Source organism: Dromiciops gliroides, chromosome 4, assembly GCF_019393635.1.
Source record: "Dromiciops gliroides isolate mDroGli1 chromosome 4, mDroGli1.pri, whole genome shotgun sequence".
NCBI classification, from domain to species: domain Eukaryota; kingdom Metazoa; phylum Chordata; class Mammalia; order Microbiotheria; family Microbiotheriidae; genus Dromiciops; species Dromiciops gliroides.
In genome coordinates, this window is record NC_057864.1 from 366,671,803 (window position 1) to 366,695,886 (window position 24,084).

A 24,084-nucleotide genomic window follows, 5' to 3' on the forward strand; every position below is an offset into this window, starting at 1 on the left:
ATGTAGTGTATGCTTTGGAGGGAGGGGGTGAATAGATGTTTTCCAGTTTTGGTTGAAACCTAGAATATGGGTAGTAGATAAGGAAACAAATAGCAGAGGATCTTATAATGATTACCATATGATGATCGCCCAGATGGCATATTAAGAAAATCCAGCACCCTACCCATATTAAGTTTGGTAAAGAGAAAAAGAGTAAATAAAAACATCTTTAAAATTATTTTAAAATGTCTAAGATATACCTACCCCTGACTCTCTCTGTATGAAGAAAAAAAATACATATATATCTTTTTTTCTTCTAGTATTCTACATTAATATGAAGTCAAAAGGAGGATTTAATAATTGGAACTGATTGTTCTCTCCCCAAATATAAACTGGTCATAAAATACAACATTCTCTGACAAACTACACAAAAATAAGTCATTGATTTTTTTGGAGGGGTAGACTAACACATCTGGCTTTTAAGACAAAGCATGCTAGTTTAGAGATGAATAGTAGCAGTTTATAAGTAGCTGCATGCTTTATGCAAAATTTCACATATAAATAGTCAGAAGTTATAAAGCAGAAGTTACAGATGGTTTGGTTTTATTTTTCGGGGGGGGGGGGCGTGAGTCTAGACCTAAGATTTCATCACTATAGGGAACTTCCAGTAAGGAACCTAGGGCTATCAATGAAGATATGAAACTGCTTGGCAATTTAAAGTCTTCAAGAGATGACAGGAGGTAATTAGAGATTAAGTGTCTTTCCCAGGGAAAGAGTAACAGTGTGTATGATGGAGGAGGGACTCAAACCCAGATCTTCCTGGCCTGGAGACTGGTTCTCAATCCACCATACAACTTCTATACTAAACATGTAACTATAAATCAATTATACCACATTTCAAAGGATGACTTCTTTATATCTGAATGCAGTTTCTTATGTCCTTCTAAATGCTCTCATATATTTTGATCTAGTCACACAAAGCCTGGTTGTAGAGCAGAAGTTACTATCATCAATTTCTAAATAAGAATATGAGACAAAGGTTATAGAATGTAGGAACATTTAGGAAATCAGAGATCAAGCCCAGGACTCCAATCTTTCCTCTTAGTCTTCTTAATAATATAATATGTACTAGAGAAGGAAGGAGGGGAGAAGAAGAGAAGGGAAGGAAAGAAAGGGGGAGAAAGGAGAAAGGACAAGGAGGAAGGGGGAAAGGAAGGAGGAGGAGGAGGAGAAGGATGATGACGACAGAGGAAGAGGGAGGAGGGGGAGAAGGAAAGAAAGAGGAGGGGGGATGAGGGAGGAGGAAGACAGGAGGAAGAAGGGGAGGAAGGAGAGAATGAAGAGGGGAAGGGGGAGAAGGAAAAAGAGGAGGTGGAGAAGGTAGAGGAATGATAATTATTCTCATTAATATAGTACTTAAAAATTCACAAAGTACTTTATAGACTTTGATCCTCACAAAAATCCTGTGAAGCAGGTGCTATTACAATAATAGACATCCTACAGATGAAGTAACTAGAACTGAGAAAAGTTAAGTGACCTGCCAAATTGGGCCATACAGCAAACATATGAGGTCAGGTCCATACCTAGCTGTTCCCAATACATACATCAGAAATTGTTTCCCTACATTACCTTCACATAATCTGAAGTAAACTGAATTTAAAAAATCTCAAATTAACCCGGTTCCTTTTTTCTACTCTTTCCATCCAACTACTTAAAGTCAGCTAGACTTTACCATATCCTCTTTTTAGCCAAATATTGTATGACAGAGAACTGGGCCAAGCTGACATCGCTTGACTGATCACTTAAGATGTTCACTTGGCTGCCTTGCCATCTCCTACCCCCACCTCCCACCCCAAATATTCAAACTGACTCCTTTTTCTTCTGTAACTTCAGTCAAGAGTTTCCTGGACTGTGTTCCCATCAACAATTCAACACTTATTAGAACCTATGGCTAAATGTTAAGAATTCAAAGAAAAAAAATAAAGCAATGCTCTCAAGCAGCTTACCTAATACAGAATAATACAACGTACCCAGATAATTATATTTTAGAAAACTGGAAATGAAGGAGGTACAAAGTATCAAACCAAGTGCTATAGTAATATATGATGAAGAAGAGAACACTAATGCTAGGGGGAGTCATGCTGGGATTCACTGAGGCAGGGTCACACCTAAAGTAAGTCAGGACAGAAGACAGGAAATCAAACACCAAAGATGGTGATAAAATGTGCTCCATCCATAGAAGACACCTGCACAAATGCAAAGGAAGTCAAAGAAGGCATGTTAGGTCTAGAGAACAGTTAGTAGCCAGTGTGGCTAGAATGGAGAGTTCACAAAGGAGTACAATGTGAAATAAGATTAGAAAAGTCTTCCTTTGTAGAGGACCATAAATGTCAGAGCAGAGTCTCTATTTTGTCCTACATGCAAGAGGGAGCCAGGGGTATGAGAGGGGACTCCTAGGTCTTAGGAAGATTATTTAGGCAGCAATTTGAAGGAATGAAGAGGGGGGATATACTGGTGGTAATGAGATCAATAATGAGGCTATTTCAATTCTTCATGCAAGTGGTAATTAGGATGCTTTAACTGGTCATATGACTTTAAATACTGAGAACAGAACAAAGATGGATTATTTATTCCTTTGCCCAAATAAATCTATTAAATCAAAATTGTTCTACTTTACCTTTAATTTTAAGGCTTTCCATAATCATATTCCCACTATAACACAATATTGATTACAAATTTATTTCCCATTATTGACAGTATGCAATTTCTATTCTAACTATACAGTCTACTAGGTGTCAAGACAAAATCCATGCCCATTTTCATCTCTATGCTATCCTGTTTTTCCAAGAATGTCTTCCCTTTTCCCCTCCTTTTAACAAAACTCTATCCTTCAAAGCCAAGTTCAAGTCTCAAGCTTCTCCCTAATGTTCTGACAAATTTAGCTCACACTCTCCTCCTTTCTGGAAAATCTAGTTCTACACATTTTCATACTTAATCTCATTTCTTTTTCTTTTTGAGAGGCTATGATGCAGTTTATGTTACTTTAGCCACAATTTGGATCTTATCCTTCCACTAAGCTTTAGAAGGAATAGCTAAATTATATTTAAATAAGCAACACAGGAGAGGCAGCTAGGTGGTGCAGGGGATTGAGTACCAGGTTTGGAGTCAGAAAGACCTGAGTTGAAATCCAGCCTCAGATACTTCCTAGCTTTGTGGCCCTGAAGAATTCACTTAACCTTGTTTGCCTCAGTTTCCTCATCTGTAAAATGAGCTGGAGGAGGAAACAGCAAACAACTCCAGTACCTTTGCCAAGAAAACTCTCAATGGGATCATGAAGAATAGAACACAACTGAAACAACCTAACAACAGTAATACAAGTTTATACAGTCACAAAGAAAAAAAATAAGCAATAAAAATTTTGAATTCTCAAACTTTTAGAAAAAAGGCAGAACATTAACTTATTCATATTCACACTTTCGGGGTGGGAGAGCAAGGGAAAAATACTTTGAAACTAAGAATAACATATGAAGCCTGTTTGGACTTTCCTTCTGCTAACATCAGCTGAACTACATTTTGAGGAATGTTTGGGAAAGATTTCAAAGATCCAGAGATGCACATCTTTCTACTTTAGATTAGCCACTTTAACAAAAAATCCTAATAAACACGCCATTGAACTCAGTCTGGTTTTATGTTATACTGCACTCCCCAGCTGCATGGATTACTGATGCGAAAGGTCAATGGGACAGCCTCTAAAGGGAGCCCTGGTGTTAGGTTAGGGAGCAGCTCGAATTCTGCACTCAGAAGAGGGCTTAGCATTCACTCTCCACACCCTGCAGCTGCAGACCAGCACAACAGCTGGCTCATAAATGGACAGCTGTGATGAGTGCACAAGAATGAGGGAAAAGGGGGAAAAGCCCCATCACTCAGGATTTAGCACTGCCTGGACGTGGAAGGGAGGAGTATGGGTTGGGGTGTGCGGTGTTTTAATCTGAGGAGGTAACAGCTACTGCAGGGGGAAAATGAATCAGAGGAAGAGCTGGGGCCCAGAGAAAACAATTATTTATTCCTACATCCATCATCCTAGATCACAGAGTTAAAGCTGGAAGGGACCTTTAGAGATCATTTCATCAAACTTCTAATTTTCCAGATAAAAAAACTGAAACCCAGAGATATTGAAAAATCACAAAGAATGGGAAATAAGTAAATGAAAATGGCCATCCAGACCTACAGAAAAGATTCCTCTAATCCTTCAGTTTTTCATTAAGCAGGTAGTTTGGGGTGGTAGAAACCAGTCTGATATAGGGTGGTGATGGATCATAGTAGTCCTATAGATGATAGAATATTGAGCAGGAGAATCCAAGCAGAAAAGATTGGTTGTATTATCCCAGGGAATTAGGACATCCCAGCCATGTGTCACCTTTTACAGTCTGCTGTCAGTCCCATATCACTGAAGGACATAAAATTTTAGTGCCATTTAAATGACAGTTTCTGCATAGCAAAGAGTACTGACTCACAGAACTGAAAAGCCACTGATTTATGCCCCAAAGCCAACCAAATTCTTCAGCAACATCTCTGAATGATCACCTCTCGATGGGGCTGAGAGGAGACAGAGGTCTCTTTACTTGTCACACCCAGGTGTGTGTTGGAGCCAGCTCCTGAACAGAGAGTAGGGTGTTAAATTTTCCATGTGAGTATTTACGTTTCAGAAATCTGCAAACACTATAAATCAATGATTTATTATTTTGTTGATTGTTCAGACTTAAGAAAATGATGGAGAAATGTTAATAATGCACATTAAACTTAACAGTGTGTCACGCGTACAATGTCCCCACCCGTGCCCCAGAAACCAGTTGTTAAATATTATGAGCACGACCCTGCATCCTTCAGAATCAAAAACTCTGAGAGGCACCTGATAGAAAAGCAGCACTCCAAGGAATAAGCCCTAATTAGTTCATTTCATCTCTCCTCCTTTGAATCACACTCTCTTCCATGAAATATATTCCATTCCTGCTAAGAAGCATGGAGATCTCCAAGCACTACAACCTTTCAAGGACAAAAGTGTGAGAAGGGTCATGAGATCCAACAATATCCTAGTGATATCCAGAACATCCCCTCAACTGCCGATCAATCAACAAGCCTTTATTAAACACTTACTATGTTCCAGGAATGGTACTAAGTACTAGGGATACAAAGGAAGGGAAAAGACAGTTTCCTCAGATTCTACTGGAAGTAGGGGAGATATATAGACAGACAGACAGGATATGATAGGGAGATAGATGATATGTAAACAGAGAGGTGTGTGTGTGTCTGTCAGAGAGAGAGAGAGAGAGAGAGAGAGGGAGGGAGGATACATAAGTAGGTAGACAGATGATAGATAAATACATAGAAAGATAGGTAGCCAGATGATAGATGATATGAGAGACAAAGAGAGAGACTGATATGAGATACTAAGAGACTGATAGAGAGACTAAAGACAGATCTATGTATATACATATATACATTATATAAATATGTATATATGTACATGTATATCTCACCCCTGTCCAAAGTTGGCTGGGAGCAGCTGCCTGAAGGACAGCCCTGGGGCGCTGCATAATGATTCTGAAAGACCTCTGAGCCCTTGATGTGAGAGACCTCTGAGGAAAGAGAAAAGGTGAGTTCTGGAGATACTGACAAGAGTCAAGGTGAAAACTTTTGGATGACGGACAAATGACAGATGTGAGACCTCCTTGAAAGGACAGATAAGTGAGGGAACAACCACCAGCATTTCCCTCGATTCCCCAGAATCTGCTAAGAGAGGTCTTCATCCTGGAGATCCCTCACTTCTTGCTTGAGGTAAGATTTTACCCTTGAATCAAACAGAGCTCATTTCATTTACTGCTGTGTATTTTATCATCTACTCAAATCTATACAATATCTCCAATTAGCTGCTTTTTTTTTTTTGGTGAGGCAATTGGGGTTAAGTGACTTGCCAAGGGTCACAGAGCTAGTAAGTGTCAAATGTCTGAGACCAGATTTGAACCCAGGTACTCCTGACTCCAGGGCCGGTGCTTTATCCACTGCGCCACCTAGCTGCCCATCCAATTAGCTTTTTGTGGCATTTGATGCACACAGACTGAGGTGACTATGTTGGCTGAGTGAGCCTTACTCTTAAAGAACATCACACCACTAGACTACCAATAATTGACAAATAATAAATAGGTCTAATTCTATACCCATTCACCGCCCCCCCCCCCCCACAAGAGAATTAAAGAGGTAAACCCTGCCACTACTACTTGGATCCTACCTGATCCACCCCCTAGAATACGGGTGGTTCAGCCAAGGGTCTCCTCTTACCTTCTGGAAGGGTAGAAATCAAAATCCCCTCAGAAAAGGATATAGGTCAAATCCCAGATCATATCTATAGCTAGCATTGACATAGCATTTTAAGGTTTGCAAAGGGCTTTGCACACGTTAACTCATTTAAGTCTCACAGCAACCTTGTGAGGTAGGTACTGTTATTATCCTCATTTTACAAATGAGGAAACTGAGGCACGGAGATATTAAGCAACTTACTCAGAGTCACAAAGCTAATAACTCTCTGAGGTAGGATTTTAATTCAGGTCCTCCTTACTCTTAAGTTCTATGCTCAGTCCATTGGCCCACTTAGCTTTCTCTATCTAAATATATCCCCACAAAGTAAAATACACTGGATCCCTGCTGGCCAGAGCCAATGGCCAATCTACTTTACATATGTATTAGATATACCATACATGTATAAAGTAGATGGATGGTAGACTTAAAAGGATACACTCAAGCAGCTGGTGGGTGGCAAAAGGTGGAGGAGGGTGGTATCTCAGCTGAGTCTTGAAGGAAGCAAGGGATGCTCAAAGGTAGAGGTGAGAAAGGAAAACATGCCAAGCTTGGTGAATAGCCAGGGGAAGGACAAAACCCAGAGACTACAAGGTACAATGTGTGGAAGGGAGTGACAGAAGGCAAGGACAGGAAAGGACTAGGCATAGAAGAGTTTGAAATGCTAAACAAAAGGAGTAACCTTTTCTATGCTTAAAAAGAAAGAGAATGGAGCCTAGGGGTATATTGTTGTGTGCACCACCACTCCCTAGGAAGAATCAGAAATATTCAGGGTCCTTGCAGAGGATGGAATTGCACTGATGTCCCTGCTTTTCCCCAGGAAAAATGAATAGGTGTCTCACTTTTGCAGCAGCTATATCTGCCACTTCAGTGGTTGCTACTTGCCTATTTTATAACAGGAGGGTTCCCCAGACCCATAGTATCAGTTCAATATTGCATTTGGCTTAATATTAATTGTTAATAAATATACTTGGGTCTACCACATCCTTTATTCCTCATTTTCTCATTTAAAGGCTTATGACAGCATAATCTTGTTTTATCCGAATATGTGACATAGAGTAGACACTGAGAATACTTATTGTATGCTCAAGCGCCCAAAGGTTCTTGTTCTGTGCTAAAAACTTGTTTAAAGTCAATTCTAGTGATTTTATGAAGATCCTTTAATGTGGCTCCTCCCTCCCCCACAGCTTTATATGGCACTTTGAGGTTTGTAAAGCACTTTCCAAATCTGATCTCATTTTATCCTCACACCAACCCTAGAAGTAGGTGCTATTATTATTCCCATTTTTACAGATGATGAAACAGACATATAGAGCTTAGATGGCTTGTCCTAGGATCACACAGTTATCTGGGGCTGTATTTGAATTCTGTTCTTCCAGACTCCAAGCCCAGTTCTCTATCCAGCTGCCTCTAGTGAATCGAATAATTATTTTTACACAAACAATAAGCTAAGTGGCACTGTGTATTCGCTAAAATTTTTGGTGAGTTGTGTAGCTTATAAAGATTTGGTCTTCAGTAAAGTATCATTTGTAAAAGGCTACTTGCTACTCCCTTCTCAAATTTTCCATCAAAGGTATATTTGATAATCGTACAGATTGCTCACATAAAGATTTTGTAAAAATGAAAAAGCATACATTTGTCTTAGAAGTTCCCTTTGTCTTCTTGGTCTCCCCTTTTGGGTAATAATTCTAAAACCAAATGCTTATAAAAATGTTTTCATTCATGACTTTTTTCCCCTTAATTGTTTAGTATCTTCCCCTCTTTCAGATATCTTGCAAATCAATACTTCTGTTCCATTCACTTAAGGCAGATTTTCTTTTTATTTTACTTTTCTGGTCCAACTGCTCTTCCAGACTTCATCTGCTCAAGATCCATTTTTATTTCCCCCTAGTGTGTGTCAGAGGCCACCTTGTTTCTACCTTTATCAGGTTTTTGTTTTTGTTTTCCAATGAGTAGACTAGATGAAAGCATAAAAGATCTTTTAATCCTTTCTTCTTATTATGTGTTGATTTTAACCTTTAATCTATGACAACCTATGACAAGCTGGTGTTATCCACATAGACAGCTAATGTGGAAAGGGTTCCCACATCAATAACCAGTCATCTTCAGCCTAAGACAATTATGCTCCTGCCTCATGATTTGAGGTGCTTACTACGTCGAAGGCCTTTTTTTACTTCTTTAACAAAATATTCATGAGCTAACATGGAAATGTTTTGCATGACTTCATATGTCCAAGCAATACTGTATTGCTTTCCTTCTCAATAGGTGGGGTAGGGGAAAGAGGGAAAGAGAAAGTCAAAATATTACAAAATGAATGTCAACATTTTTTTTACATGTAATTGAGAAAGATTTAATGGAATAAATTAAAAAAAAATTTTTAAAGTAATAATGATATATAGCTATGGGATTTCTCTCTGTATAATCTACAAGACTGCTTTCCAATTTATTTTCTTCCATCTTCCCCCGGACTCTCCTTTGCATTAAGTATGAAAGTTTGGAGAAGATTCTTGAGTTCAAGGAATTTCCCTATTGCATACTTTGAAACAGATGTTGGTTTATAAGTTACAGTTATTTTCCTGGGGCTGTTTTTCCTTATGCTAATTATGCACACCTTAAAGAAAACAAATAACTGTCCCATGAAATAATGTTTGTTACCTCTGCATATACAATGAAACCCACTCTGCCAACTCCTTTATTTTTGCCTCTCCAAATTTAAAAGTGTTTTGAAACAACTTAAGATAAACACTGCTTGCAGACAATTTTCATAAGATCAGGCAAAACATGAGGTAAATTAAATGGAAATATAAGGAATTATAGTATAGCTTCTATCAGGAGAGTTTGGGGTAAGAAATGGGGAGGAAAATAGTGACTAACATTTGATACTGGAAGAAAACCATATAAGAGATTATTAAACAGTCTAACAACTTGCATATATCTGCTTAGGTTAAAAGCAAACAGAAGACTGGCATTCTTCAACCAAAGGCCCTACTATTAGTTAATTATAGAAGGGTCTTACTAAGCAAATAAAACGTACCTTTTCCCTAATTCAAAGGCAAAAAGGTTCAGTGTTCTTAGCTCTCATGAAATAGGAAGCCTCCTCTGCTACATCTATCTGTCTTTCTGGAATGTTTACATAACCGAATCTTTGGTATTTCAAGGTAAAATGAGACCTACGTGCAATGTATGTACGTATTGTCAAAGGAAAGTTTATTCTTCTTATATAATTTTTACTTTTAGTCTACTGCCAATTTTTTTTTAAAAGATGTAACCATTAAATGTGTTTTAATTATTTTTTATAGGAAGTTAGCTGTTAATATCAACTAACACCTCTAATGAATTTCTCTTCCAATACACCATGCAGCAAAACTATATAACAATCCATGGGCCAAATGCCAACATCAAAATTTCAAGGCAACATCTGTCCTTTAAAGCAAGTCCAAAATTCTTAATGAAATTTAGAAATGAACACAAGAGTTATATGGACATAGAATCCACCTCTAGAGTGAAGCATTGCTGTTCAATGCCACCACAATTTTAAATGACATTTTCCATAGCAGAATTTACATAATGGTTTTCAACAGACATTAAAAAGATCTAACACTGAAATAGATGTTTTATACACAGTGTGAACTGAAATTCTTCCAACTTAGTGTCTTGCTGAAAAAAAAGCAACTCTGGTTACATCAAAGGTAGGCTTGAGATTTTTATTTCAATGGGAAAATCTTCATACAAACAACAGTGGCCTTGGTTGGCCTTTTTTTAATGATAAATTGAAATGATAAATAACAAGCCTTTGCCAAAACAAATCAAAGTCTCACCCGGGGAAAGTGGTAGTGCTTTTTGTGATCTAGAGATACTTCAACATCCTAATGCTGAAATCTGTATTTCATTGAAAAAAAAAAATCGAGGTCATTCACTTCAGGCTCCTTTTTCTCTCCTCATTTCACATCACTCAGATGCCTTCTGCTACCATCTCCTCTTCCACACCCCTACCTCAAATGAAGAGGTGACCCTATCTTACACACCAAGTAATCCCATTCCATTAGATCTCCAAGAGACTGACCTTGCTTTTCATCCCTTTTTTTTCTCACTTCAATCTTCCCCTGTCTAATGGCTGCTTCCCAACTACCTACAAACATGCCCATGTCTCCCCCATCTTCAAAAAACCCTCACTTGCTCTGTTCATCCCCACTAGCTAACATCCCATATCTCCCAGTTAATAGTCAGATAGCAGATAAGGCAAGAACTAGGAGAGAACAGTGTCATAAAGACCAAGAAAGAAGGGAGAGGGGGCAGCTAGGGGGCGCAGTGGATAAAACACGGGCCCTGGATTCAGGAGTACCTGAGTTCAAATAGGGCCTCAGACACTTGACACTTACTAGCTGTGTGACCCTGGGCAAGTCACTTAACCCCCATTGCCCCACAAAAAAAAAAAAGATAAAGAAAGAAAGAAAGAAGGGAGGAGATGAAAAAAGCATTTATTAATACCTCTTTCATTTCAGTTGAAAATCTTATGACTTTTTTCTTTAATTATTGCAAAATATTGCCAGATAGACACACTAAGTTTCTGCACAGAAATCTAACATAAGGGGGAAAATCAAGGAGGAAAATATAAAAAATAAAATTCAGTAGGCAAATATTTAATGCAGGGAAGTAGCACAATGAATAAAGTGCCAGCCCTGGAGTACGCGGACCTGAGTCTGGCCTCAGACACTTATTAGCTGAGTGATTCAGGGCAAGTTTGCCTCTTTCCCCTCATCTGTCAAATGAGTTGGAGAAGGAAATGGCAAAACACTCCAGTATTTTTGCCAAGAAAACCCCAAATGGGGTCATAAAGAGTCTGACCTGACTGAAAAATGACTGAACTACGAGGGCAGATTATTTGTTTGGAAATACAGAATGTAAATTCTTTAAGGGAAGGAAATGTTTCATTTATGTCTTTGTATCCCCCAAAACGAGTATAGTGCCTGGCAAATAGTAAGGAAAGGGATTGGACTCATGATTTCATTGACATTGGAAGTCCTGGGGTGAGGAAATAGCCTCTATCACCACCAGTAGTCATTTTCTCTGCAACTTAGATACCTAAAATAATAAAAGGTTATGTGATTTGCCTAGAGTCACATAGCTAATATATGGAAGAGACCAGTCTTGAACCAAGGTCTTCCTAATTGAAATGAGAAACAGATTTTTTTTTTGTGGGGCAATGGGGTTTAAGTGACTTGCCCAGGGTCACACAGCCAGTAAGTGTTAAGTGTCTGAGGCCGCATTTGAACTCAGGTCCTCCTGACTCCAGGGCTGCTGCTCTATCCACTGCGCCACTTAGCTACCTGAAACAGATTTTTAAATACTTGAAACCACTTGTAGGAAATTTTATAAGCCATTCAGGGATGAGAAATACAGGGTAAGGATTACAACAGAGGTTGCTTGAATACATCCATACAAAAAACAAAAACCAAGATAGAGAAATGTGCCAATATGGGGTCACAGTTAAGAGACCAGATCTTTAGTTTCTTTTCTTTCTTTTTTTTTTTTTTTTTGGGAGGGGAGCAATCTGGATTAAGTGACTTGCCTAGGGTCACACAGCTAGGTAAGTGTGAGAAACTGGATTTGAATTCAGATGGTTCTTCTGACTTCAGGGCAGGTGCTCTATCCACTGATCCACCCAGCTGTGCCTGCACTTCAGTTTCTACATGGAGTTACTTAAGGAAGTTTTAGATTCTAGCTAGGTATTAAGGCTTGGCTGAGAGGCACTCCTTTAAGGATGAGAGGAGTTACCTCAAGGGCCATCTGAGACAATCAAGAGACTCCTCTATCTGCAGGAACTTTGCCGGACCTCATTTCTCCTCCCAATGCTACAACATGAGAATGCTTTTTTTTTCCCCTCTTCAATTACCCTTCCTTACTCCTGCCCCAATCCTTGATTTTTGATGATTTAACCACCCTACTTTTCTTTCTCAATCGGCCTTCCCAATGCTTACCAACCCTGGCCTGGTTTTTACTTTGTTCCAGCCCCCACCCCCACCCCAACCCTATCCAGTCAATTTCCCACTTGCACCCAGAAATGCTCCACAGGTAGCATGGCCTGGCTATCATCCCGGGCCTGCCTCACATAGCTCTCTACTTACCATCTGGTAAAAGCTGCCAGTTCCCTAACCGTTCCCCTATCCACTATTAATCCTATGGTCCCAGGATCCCTTGGGCATGACAGCAATTAAGTTGGAAGACATAACTGGCTTATCCCCCAGAGTAATCCAATCATAGAAAGATTAATTTGTTTGTATATTGGATGCATGGTGTTCTCAAGCCTTCAAAGTCGATTTTAAAAGTACAAGAATTCCAGTTATACAAACCAAGCAGGAGCTGGGGTGTACAAGAAACCACAGTTTATATCATACGAATCCCAAGCCATAATAGATTATAACCAGGTTATGATTCCTAACAATAATATATAATTTATACAGAGTAAAAAAAAATAAGACAACAGACTAATGGATTCCATTAGGTTTTCCAAGTTTATTACACCTCTTAAAGCCATTCAGCAACTGGAAGGTTGGATGGTCTCTAGGTTATTAAGGGATTATCTCCTTATTCTTAGGAGACATGCTTCTTGTAACACAGTTTAAGACTGTTATTAGGTTTTCTGTTAGAATATCCAAATTAACTCACAGAAAAACCGCTATGTAACCATACTCTCCTATATTCTCCTTGTGAAGTCAATTTTTTTTAACCTACATGTAAGACTTTATACTTATCCCTATTAAATTTTACTTATTAGATTCAACCCAATACTCTTATCTGTCAAGATCTTTTTGTATCCTGATTCTTTCACCCATTGTGTTTGTTTTATCCCTCCCTCTTTTTGTTACCTGCATAAACCCTGGTTGACAGGATGATGGAATATTCCTTCCTAGATCTTAGTCCTTGTTAGTCAGTAAACAAGTAAGTGCTTATTATGTGTCAGGCATTTTGCTAAGTGATACAGATACAAAAAAAGGGCAAAATCAGATTTCTTGCAAGGATATTATATCCTGATGGAAGAGACATGAAATCAAGTATGTATATAGTACAAACAAAATATATACGGTACAAATGCAAGAAGGAACTAAGAGTGGGTAGGAGCTGGAAGTGCCTTCTGCAAAAGTGGGTCCTTTTGCAGAAAGTGGGATCTGAGCTGGGTCTTAAAGAAAGCCAGAGAAGCCGCAAGGTAAAGGTGAAAAGGAAGAAAAGCATTCTGCAATATAACTTTATCTATCATCATTGCATCCTTCCTTCTGATCTTTGGTGATAAATGCCAGATTAGACATTCCATTTTGTTGACTATGTTTTTCCTTTAAAATTCAATGAATAAGAAATAAAATCTAAGAATGTCTGTTTAAGACAAAATAAACTATTTCAAAGAGAAAGTATTACCTTTCCCAAAGAGACAAAATAAAAACAATTCTTCTTACCTTCTGATCACTGTTTTCTTGAAATAAAAGCCCGAAATAGTCCTTCTCCAGTAAATTGAGTTGTTCACATACTTTGTCAAATAGTACTTGACCTGTAGCTCGTTTCTGGAAGAAAAAAGAGAAAGAAAAGGGGGAAAAACAAATGAACACCTTTAGTGATCTCTTACCTTTCTAAAACAAATTTAATATTAACAAAAGTATAAAGAATATAGTTTTACATGCAAGATTTTAAATGGATTAAAAAAAAGATCAAGTGCCAATTCATCCATGCATTTTTGCTTTGTTTTATTTTAAGGATTATTACACAAAAGGTGCTTAGTTGATATAATGGTTTGATTTTTTTGAACCCTGTTTCATATGCTGTTTAGCTCTGGGACCCAAAGCAAAAGTCTCATTTAACCTCTCACAGCCCAAGTCTGCACATCTGTAAAATAGGAATTTACAGCACCAACTTCACAGAATGCTTATGAAGATCAACTAAAGTAATATACAACGTATCCCAAAAGTGTTACTGTACTAAGACTTTTGGGACACTCTTGTATGGAGTTACACACTTCAAAGTACTTTATAGTCAGTGGTGAGTTGAAAAAGGGGAGGGAAAGTAGCCAGGATTGATTTCAGAAAACCAAAGAGATCTTTTACTATGGAAAAAATCACATGAAAGCAAAGGACCATCTTTGTAATGCTAATATTTTATGGTGGCTGTTATATGGCTATGAGAGGTAAAAACACCAATGAAAGCCCAGAATGCTGGATGGACCCCCACCTCTACCCCTCACTCCACCACCAAGGCTAATTTTTAGGAGAACAGGGACTAAAGTCACACAGAATGGGTCATGATCTGCCTCACTTGGGGAAGAACTAAACTGATGAGATCACAGGTCCTTTTTAAGGACATTAGTTATTGTTATCATCATCATCACTGACAATTATCATCAAGAAATCCCAAAGTTGTTGGGGCAGCTAGGTGGCACAGTGGATAGAGCACCAGCCCTGGAGTCAGGAGTACCTGAGTTCAAATCCACCCTCAGACACTTGACACTTACTAGCTGTGTGACCCTGGGCAAGTCACTTAACCCCAATTGCCTCACTACAAAAAAAAAAAAAAAAAGAAATCCCAAAGTTGAAAAAGTCCTCCAAAGTCACCAAGTCTAACTAGTCCCTGAACTGGGATCCCTTCTATGTGGTCTCAAACAGTTAAATAGACTTCAATGGAAGATTTCCAGGGAAGGGGAACCTATGACCTCCCAAAATGGCCCATTCTACTTTGGGATGGCACTAATTATTAGAAGATATTTCCTTACATTAAATGTGAATCTTCCTTTCTGCAATTTCTAATTTTGTAATCTAAAGCCAAGAAGAAGTCTACTCTCCTTAATTGAATGCGTAGCAGTCCTTAAAAAGGCTATCAGACTATCAGATCCTTCAAAGGCATCTCTTTTCTGGGAGAGACATTCTGGGCTCCCATTCTCAGATCCTTCACTTGATTCTCTGACAGGATGACCTTCAGTTACATTGCTACCATGGCCCCTGTACCAAGAATGCACTAGAACTTGAGAAAATTCTTCCAAAAACATGGTACACAAAATAGAAGATAAACCTCTGGGTGTGGTCATTCTGGGACACAATAGAATGGGATTTGGCCCAAATTTTCATTTTTATTTCATCATAAAACACCAAGACACAAATTCTGTGTATTGACTGACTTATACAACAGAAAATATGAAAAGGGAAAAAAAAAAGATGAGGAATGTATCCCATTTCCTAGGTACCAGATGCGGGTCCCAAGGGAACTCATGAAAAGAAACATTAAGAATTTTTGGAAGGATTTAAGAGAGAGAAGCTTAGGGTAGAGATATGCTCAGTGTCTCTCAACTCACTACCACCAGCAACAACCAAGTTATTCTGTGCTATAAAGTACAAAGACACTGGTAACTCATGCCATACCCCCAAGGACACTTCTCTCCCCACCCCCTACCCTTTCAAAAAACAAAACAAAAATCACTTTTGGACAATGTGATTGCGGAAAGAGGTCCATCTAAATTCAACAAGCATGGAGGATCGATTTTGTTCCTTCATATTTACAGAATATAAAGATTTTTAAATCAGCTATATAGAAACATCCCTTTAAAATTCCCAACAAAACAATATAGCTCCTGTATTCATTCAAAAAGGGTAAATTTATTGGGAATGGGGTATTACACTGTCTGCCTCTCAAGCATTTAATATACTCTTCATACACTTGTTGGCAAATAGATTGTTTTATTTAAGCAGACTGCTATCAACAGGAACATAAATGCCTTTGACAACCATAGAAAAGCTTATTGTCCAATCAATGACAGAACACAGTCAAAGGGGTAGCTCATTTCCAATTAAGATGTGTGCCCCCTGGGAAAACCCAATGGAGAAGTAAAGCCAGACACACTCCTCCTTTTCGTTAATGAGTTTATACAAACACTCTGCTGGGCTCCAAGAGAAAAGAGGAAAAAGGAAAACAGCCTCTGGTACTTTTTAAATGAGTGAGACCATCTTATCCAAGTGTTCACAGTTTAGTACAATAAAGTTCAAAAATATTTCCTAAACACATTACAGTGGGTAAGAGCTTAAAAAGATTTCATTTTCAAATGTCACTGAACTTAACTCATAGAAGTTAAGTGCAGCTGGTACTTTACTCTCATTTGTCTTCTCTCTCCCTTTATTTAAAAAAAAAAAAAAAAGCCTGTGCCTTATTTTGGTCAGAGGTCAGAAATTCATTCCTAGAAGCCCTGAGACAAAGAGATTTGATATTTCCCCCTTCCCATCAGTTTTTGATGATGACACTTAAATATGCATCAGAATCTTAAGAAAACACAAGAAGACTGCCATATTAGGCTGTTAGTCAAGTACTACAGTTAACGTTCACAATGATAACTTCATTGTAAGACTTAGATTGGAAGAACATGATATACATACATAAGTGCATTAGGATACATTCTCTGTATATGTATACTATTTAAATATATATTCATCATCTAGATTATAAATTAATTTCCAGTAGGCCAAATGACTGGTAAATTTCAAACTGGTACAAGCCTCCCAACTCGAAGAAAATGAATTCGTTATAAACATATTTCCAATTTTTATGCAATTTACAAATTGACGTGAGAGGCCAAATGGCATAATGGACAGAGTGTTAGACATGGAATCAGGAAAACCTGGGCCTGAATGTCTCCTGTGACCTAACTATATAATAGTAATATAATATACAATATTATATAATTATATAACCTTGGTCAGGTGCTTCTGAAAACTTTCAATGGTCTACCTACCATGTTACAGGGGTAGGATCTGCCAGTTACCTCAACAATGTATTTTCTAATCATGCTGAAATGCCTTTTAACATTCATATGTGATTAAAACACTCTCTGGCTTACAAAAGATGTTCATTAAATTTTAAGAAGTAGAGATGATTCTTTATCTAAAAAAGAATAACAACTCACCCTCTCTCAAATATTTGGTAAAATCCCTGTTTTATACATTTCAAGAGGAGACCAAGGATTTCCTACAAATAGCAAAGAGATATTTAAAAAAAAGATATTCAATAAACCACCTACATCCTTGTCACACATTAACATCAATTATAATAAAGCACACTACAAGTACTGTACCATGTAAAAGGGATCATTGTTCACTTTCTGCATTCCAAGCAACCAAGAAATTCTTCTTTAGTAGTAGATTATTATAGCTCCTGACTCAATTATATGTTTAGGATTCACCCCTGGAGATGTTTTTTAATGAAATTTAAAGACCCATTTTTATTAGTCAGGGCAACCTAATGAGTCAAGTACTTATGTATTTCTTAAGAAAGTATTCAGTGATAAAGGTTTGGTTCATAGGCTTAATAGAGCTACAGCTATAAAGGACCTCAGAGGCCATTTAGAAAAAGCCCTTCATTTTACATATGAGGAAACTGAGATCCAAGGAGGTGAAGTGATTTGTCCAAGGTCACATAAGGCAGTGTCTGTTATGAGATTTGAAGCCAAGTCCTCTGACTCCAGAGCCAAATAATTATTTGCCAAGAATTTCTGAGGGAAACATGCAAATTACAGCCATCAGAAACAGGAAATTTATGGTTCTAGAAAACAACTATAATTAGAGGGAAAATCAAGTCAACAAGCCTTTGTTCTTCTGGGCTAAGCACCAGGGGTAAAAAGAAAAGCAAAAACAAAAACAAAAACAAAAAAACAGCTCCTCTCTCAAGGTGATAATGTAGTTAGTAATTAAGTAAGTCACAGATAAACAAGCAAACACATAAATTAATAAATAGATGAAGTAATGAATAAATAATAACAGCTATTAACATTTAGGTGGCTGGGGAGGAAGTGACTGATTCATTTTAGAATTTGCAAGAAAAGGGAAAGAAAGCCAGTATGACACACACCCTATATTTTGGTAAGAATAGATTTCAGCTGGTTCAGAGGAATACTAGCCCCATGGACTAAAATTCTATGAGGAGTCGGTACAAGATGGGTATAGGATGATCTTGAAGAAAATTCTGACAAGGAAGAATAAAGGGAGGAGACAGAGACTGATGTGAATGGGAAAGGAACTCATCATTCAATTTACATTAAAAAACCAAAAACCCATTGGAGATGAATATATGAGTAGTAGAGGGGCCACGTCAAGACAACAGTTTGTGTGGATTAAGGTTCAGGTGTTCTAGTGGATTGCAAGGTGAATACTAGTCAATAGCAATCAAAAAAATTAACTTGGAATTAAGAGTGTCCAGAACATGAAAGATGATCATACCATTTTATTCTATCTTAGGCAGATGGCATCTGTATTTTATCAGACTGTAATATATTAAATCATATTACAGCATATTCAGTTATAGGCACCTTACTTTACAAAGGCTATTAATAGAATGGTGCTTATTAAGTATTGCTTGAACTGATTTTACTGCATGCTGGGTACATCAATAGTCCCTGATTTCATCAACAGAGAATATTCCCTTAACCAACACAGAGTCTAAGCCTTTTCTGCCCTAATGAATGATCTTAGCTCTGGTCTATCCCTAGTTCTTCCCTTCTCCCATACCTCTGAAAAAAGCACCACTCTATGGTGAAGGGTCTCTGAACTTTATGCTCCAAGCTCATAGCTGTTTAGACATACAATCTTTAACTTAGCCCATATAAGAAGCTTGGGACAGTCTTCTAGAATCTGTGCTCTCCTGGCAGAGGCTTAGAAAACTCAGGATCACTTCCCCTGAAAGAAAAATTGAGTGGAAGACCCTGCTGGGCACACTGAAGCATAAGTCATTCCAGGTGGTACCCAGTGCAATTTCAGCCCTGTAGGAGGACCTCTTCTCAACTGGCAGCCAACCTCTTTCTCCCTTCACTTGGAGGGCCACACAGTTGAACAGAATTAGTCTTATAAAAAGCAACGAAGACTCCCTAAAATGATCTATAGATGAGGAAAATGACAAGTAAAAAAAGTTAAGTGAGTTGGCCAAAGATCACAGGCAAGCTCTAAAATTAGATTTTTGTTATACATACTAAATTATCATTAAACTGAAAATTAAACAAGAATTTAGGTAAGTAGGATCATAGAATGACATTTAAAGATGACAAAGATATTGGAGATTATTTAGTCCAACCACCTGAATATTACAAATGAGGAAACTGAAGCCCAGAAAGGTTGTGACTTGGATACTTTTTCTACAGCCTTTTGGTATCAAAGCTAAGAACCCAGTCTCCTGACATTCAAGTTAGTGCTATCTCTGTTATCACCCTGCTTGTACCTGAATTGTTCCAGCCTCTTCATGACTGAAGAGCATAATGAGGAGGCAGTTGGGGAATGGTGGCAAAAGACCAGAGAATGAAGGATGGTTAGTCCCCTCTTCACAACGGAGGTTCTAGGAAAAACTCGCGATGGAAGAAAGGGGCTGCAGGGGCTTGTTTTGACTTTGTGCTATCAAAACACTTGCTTTGAATAGGCTACACTTGTTTAGAACACAATTGTGTCAATGTGTGAAATTTGGGGGGGGGGGGTATGCATTTGTTGTTTTTTCCAGATTTAATTCTGGGTGGAAAATAGAGCATATGGCTGATAGTAAAACTTGCTAAAGTCCAACACAAGAGAGTTTGCTCCCTATATCAGATAACAACAGTTTTAACTGTCTATTTCTCTTCTCTTGCCCCAACCCCAACTCTCCAACTCCCCACAATGTAAACAAGGCATCTTCATATGTTTTGATTGTGGATAATTAAAAAGCAAATCTTCCTTCTACTCTCTGGCTACCAGATTTTTGGCACTAGTTCCATTATACAAGAAACAAAGGAGGGAGGGAAGTGGTAGTGGGAGGAGGAGGGGAAGGGAGAGAGAGAGGAAGAGGGGAGGGGGAGGGGGAGAGACACAGAGAGATCTCCAGACCAGGCTGTGAAATTCCACCAGGGGGTGGTGAGATTGCTTTGAAAAAACAATTTCTCTCAATAAAGGGCAGTGAAATCGGTTGCTGGCATCATACTGAAGATCAGCAGTCTAAAGCCTCTGAACTTGAGTGAAGTCTTCCATGCCTGTCCTGTTATTTGTGGCATTCGTGAATGGGACCAAAACATGGCATTTCTGGAGGCCTCTCGGCGTAGAGGAATTTTTGCAATTGCTTAGCCTGCAGATTTCTACAGATGCCACACACCACTGCAATTCCATAAAACCACCATCAACTGTCTCTGTGTAGGCTCCTTCGACACTACAGTTATTGTGCGCTTAGGAGAAGAGTGACGGAAAGCTCACAATGGAATACACACACAGCTCGATCTTCAAGCTATGTATTCTGCCCTAACTCAAAGCTATACTATACAAATACCAAAGGCCAAGGGGAGAAAGGTATGTGCAGAGCAAACAAAACAACTGAGACACTGTTATTCAGTCTGGAGGGGAGAAACATTCAAATGGAACTGTACAGAGCAAGAAATATCAGGGCTTTTGAGATGGTCTGACAACAACATTAATCCTACAATGATCCTCCCCCTCCCCCTTCTTCATCTTTGTCATCTTTAAATGTTATTCTATGATCTTACCTAAATTCTTGTTCAATTTTCAGTTTCATGATAATTTAGTATATATAATAAAACACTAAAAAAGTGGAAGGTGGAGAAGAACACAGAAGAAAAGCTCACAGTTAATTTAGTGTTTCTACCAAGCTTTTAACTATAACCATTTTTTTTACTCTATAGTGTTTGGAGAATAAAGGACAGAACAGTGGAAAAATAGAAGGTTGGAGCACTGTTAACATGAAGGACATAATAGCAATTCAATCTGTTTTAAGGTGCCAAGAATTAAAGTAAAAAGTGGCTATTAAAAGAATATAAACAGGCAGCTAGGTGGCGCAGTGGATGAAACACCAGCACTGGATTCAGGAGGACCTGAATTCAAATATGGCCTCAGACACTTGACACTTACTAGCTGTGTGACCCTGGGCAAGTCACTTAACCCTCGCTGCCCCACCAAAAAAAAAAAAAAAGAATATAAACACTAGCCCAGAATATTCTGCCAATGGATCCACCATACAAACTATTCTATAGTGACCTTAAATGAAAATATGGTATAGTCAGCAATTTCTATGCTTTTACAAGATGTCCTAAATGTTTCAGTGCAATGAGTGTTAAGCCATTAAAGCACAGAATTGCACTATGACTTTGGGGACATCCTGAACTTGATGAAGACACAAAATATTTAGCAAGCATAATTAATGATATAAATGCCTGCTGCACAGAGAACATATGCTTTTGGCACATGCTATACTATAAATTATAGGGATAGTGGCTATACATGGCTATACAAGGCAGGATAGAAATTCATAGATAAAGAAGATGTTTTTCTGTCTCCGTCTACCAAAATGAGAACATTAAATTTTCATATATTTTAATAACTTCTCAAAATCAATTCTGGAACAAGTTAACTAAGTATTTCATTCTCCCTAACAAACAAGAAGCAGCTTAGCTCTGGTCACAAGTGCAATTCCTTTGGTTCCCAAAACCAGGAAACAAACCTGCCCCTATTTTGAAATAAACACAGCAGCAAAGCTGTAATTCTGAATACTGTTCTCATGGCATGGTCATTAAAAAAAAAAAGTGTTAATTTTCCATTTCAAAGCGCACACACCCACACACAATCCCAAAGCTAATCTCTGGTCCACAACCACGATTTTTGTAAAACAGCTTTTTCAGGATTCCAAAAACCAGTAAATTTTCTTTGGAGGGTTTCAAAACTAGGTAGAGTGGGGGAAAGGGAGGGAGAAGAGAAAAAGGAAGAGAAAGGGAAGGGGAGAGGAAGAGGGGAGAAGTGGAGAAAAAGTGAACAAGGAAAAGTGAGGAGGAGAGGGAAGAGGGAGAGGGAAGGAGAGAGGGGGAGGAGTGAGAGTTAAAGTTACTGCTGAATACTGATGATAATACTGAATACTGAATACTGAGCCCTTTTTGTATTCTCAGGTGCCTGTCAGAACCTTCCTAGGTCAGACACTTACCAGGCTTCCCCTCACCTGGGTTCCACTCTAGAACTTTTGAATTAGCCCAAAGATTCAGGGGAGGAGCTAGAAGAAACCTCAGCCAATCCTAAAAGCAACTCCAGCAATTCAGCTGGAAAAACTCTATACTCTTCACTTTTCTGCCGCAGGCTTTACGAAATGCTGCCTTAAAACACAATGGGTCTGAGGGCAGCTATGTGTCCCAGTAGTAGATAGAGGGCCAGCCCTGGATTCAGGAAGGCCTGAGTTCAAATCAGAGCTCAGACACTTGACCCGTACTAGTTGTGTGACCCTAGGCAAGGCACTTAACCCTCACTGCCCCACGCAAAAAACAAACAAAACAAAAAACCACAATGGGTCTAAGATACTGTCCTATAATTAATAAACAATAATAACTTAAACATGCAACAAGGTTTAAGGGCTACAAAAGGAGACCTTTCTGGATCCAGCTAGCTATATTAGTGATCTATCTCTTCTCAAATTATACTGAATTTATATATTTACATATTGTAGACTAAATCCCTGCAATCAGATATTTTAAGTACCTGCTATACACCAGGCATTATATGTTAGACACTAGGGATGCCAAAAAAAGAAAAAAAGAAATAGTTCTCTGCCCTCAAGGCTCTTAACATTCTCTCTGCTTAATTAGTTTATTACACTTTTATTAAACCTACACAAAGACTCTTGGGACACCTTGAGTATACACAAGATAACAGGAGGGGAAGGTTCAAAAATATGGAAAGTGCAAGGTGAGTGGTAGGAGGTGGAATGTAGGTTTACAGAGTGAAGAGTCTAAGGTAAGGAGGATTATCTTCCTTGATGACAGAAACAGTCTTTTATTTATATCTTTATATCCTCACTATCTTTTTTTTTTTAAGTATTTGGAGTTTAATGAATTCAGCCTGCTGAATTGAGTAAAGCAACTGGTATCCAGACTAGTTTACAACCTTATGGCAAAGTACTTAAACTTTGGGCGTCGGCTAACTTTTTTTTTGAGGGGGGGGGCTGGACAATGAGGGTTAAATGACTTGCCCAAGGTCACACACGGCTAGTGTCAAGTTTCTGAGGTCGGATTTGAACTCAGGTCCTCCTGAATCCAGGGCCGGTGCTTTATCCACTGCACCACCTAGCTGCCCCCTCCCTTTTCTATAAAATAGGGATGACTATAATTATAACATCTAACTCATAAGATTGTTCTAAATTAAGCAGTTTGTAAAGCATGAAGTACTCTATTAATGGTAATTATATAATACACTAGGAGTATAACTCAAGAAAAAGATACATATTCCTCTACTGACTACTTGAAACTATAATGTGAGGTTCAGATGCTATAAAAAGACCAACTACCTCATTAATTAGCATAAATAATAAAGTCTTATAGATGAATATCAAATTAGTCATGCTCTGATATTCCCACTCATTTTTAATAAGGGTAGAATGACTGGATCATTATTCAAACCCAAATTCAATCTTTTATGTCAAAAATGTATACGTATATGTTTGCACATGTGTATACACCTACAAATAAGGAACAAGACCATTTGATTTTGATTTACCAAAGCTATAAGGAACAATAAAACCCACAACCTGTCACTTTTAATCCATATCAATTGTTCAGCCGTGCATAAAATGTGTTTCTGCAGGCTTCCTTTAAATGTCTTTTGTAATAAAAGTTTAATTGGAACAGCAATGCGGTATAGGAAGAAGTCCAACAAAATCTTCATCTGTTTCAAGTAAATAATGGCTACTAGGTTGCCAGCATTGTGCAACACATTGAAATTATCCAATTTTTTACTCTAG

At 38.2% G+C, this 24,084-nt stretch overlaps 1 protein-coding gene across 20 annotated transcripts in view; it reads right to left on the reverse strand.

Annotated features, from left to right (window-relative positions):
* Positions 1-24,084, reverse strand: part of EPB41L2 (erythrocyte membrane protein band 4.1 like 2) — a 275,917-nt gene that overhangs the window by 96,692 nt on the left and 155,141 nt on the right. For all 20 annotated transcript variants that reach the window (XM_044000762.1, XM_044000778.1, XM_044000775.1 and 17 more), the window contains exon 4: positions 13,779-13,883. In XM_044000762.1, coding sequence (XP_043856697.1) covers positions 13,779-13,883 — 105 coding nt within the window. The remainder of the gene's footprint in view (positions 1-13,778; positions 13,884-24,084) is intronic.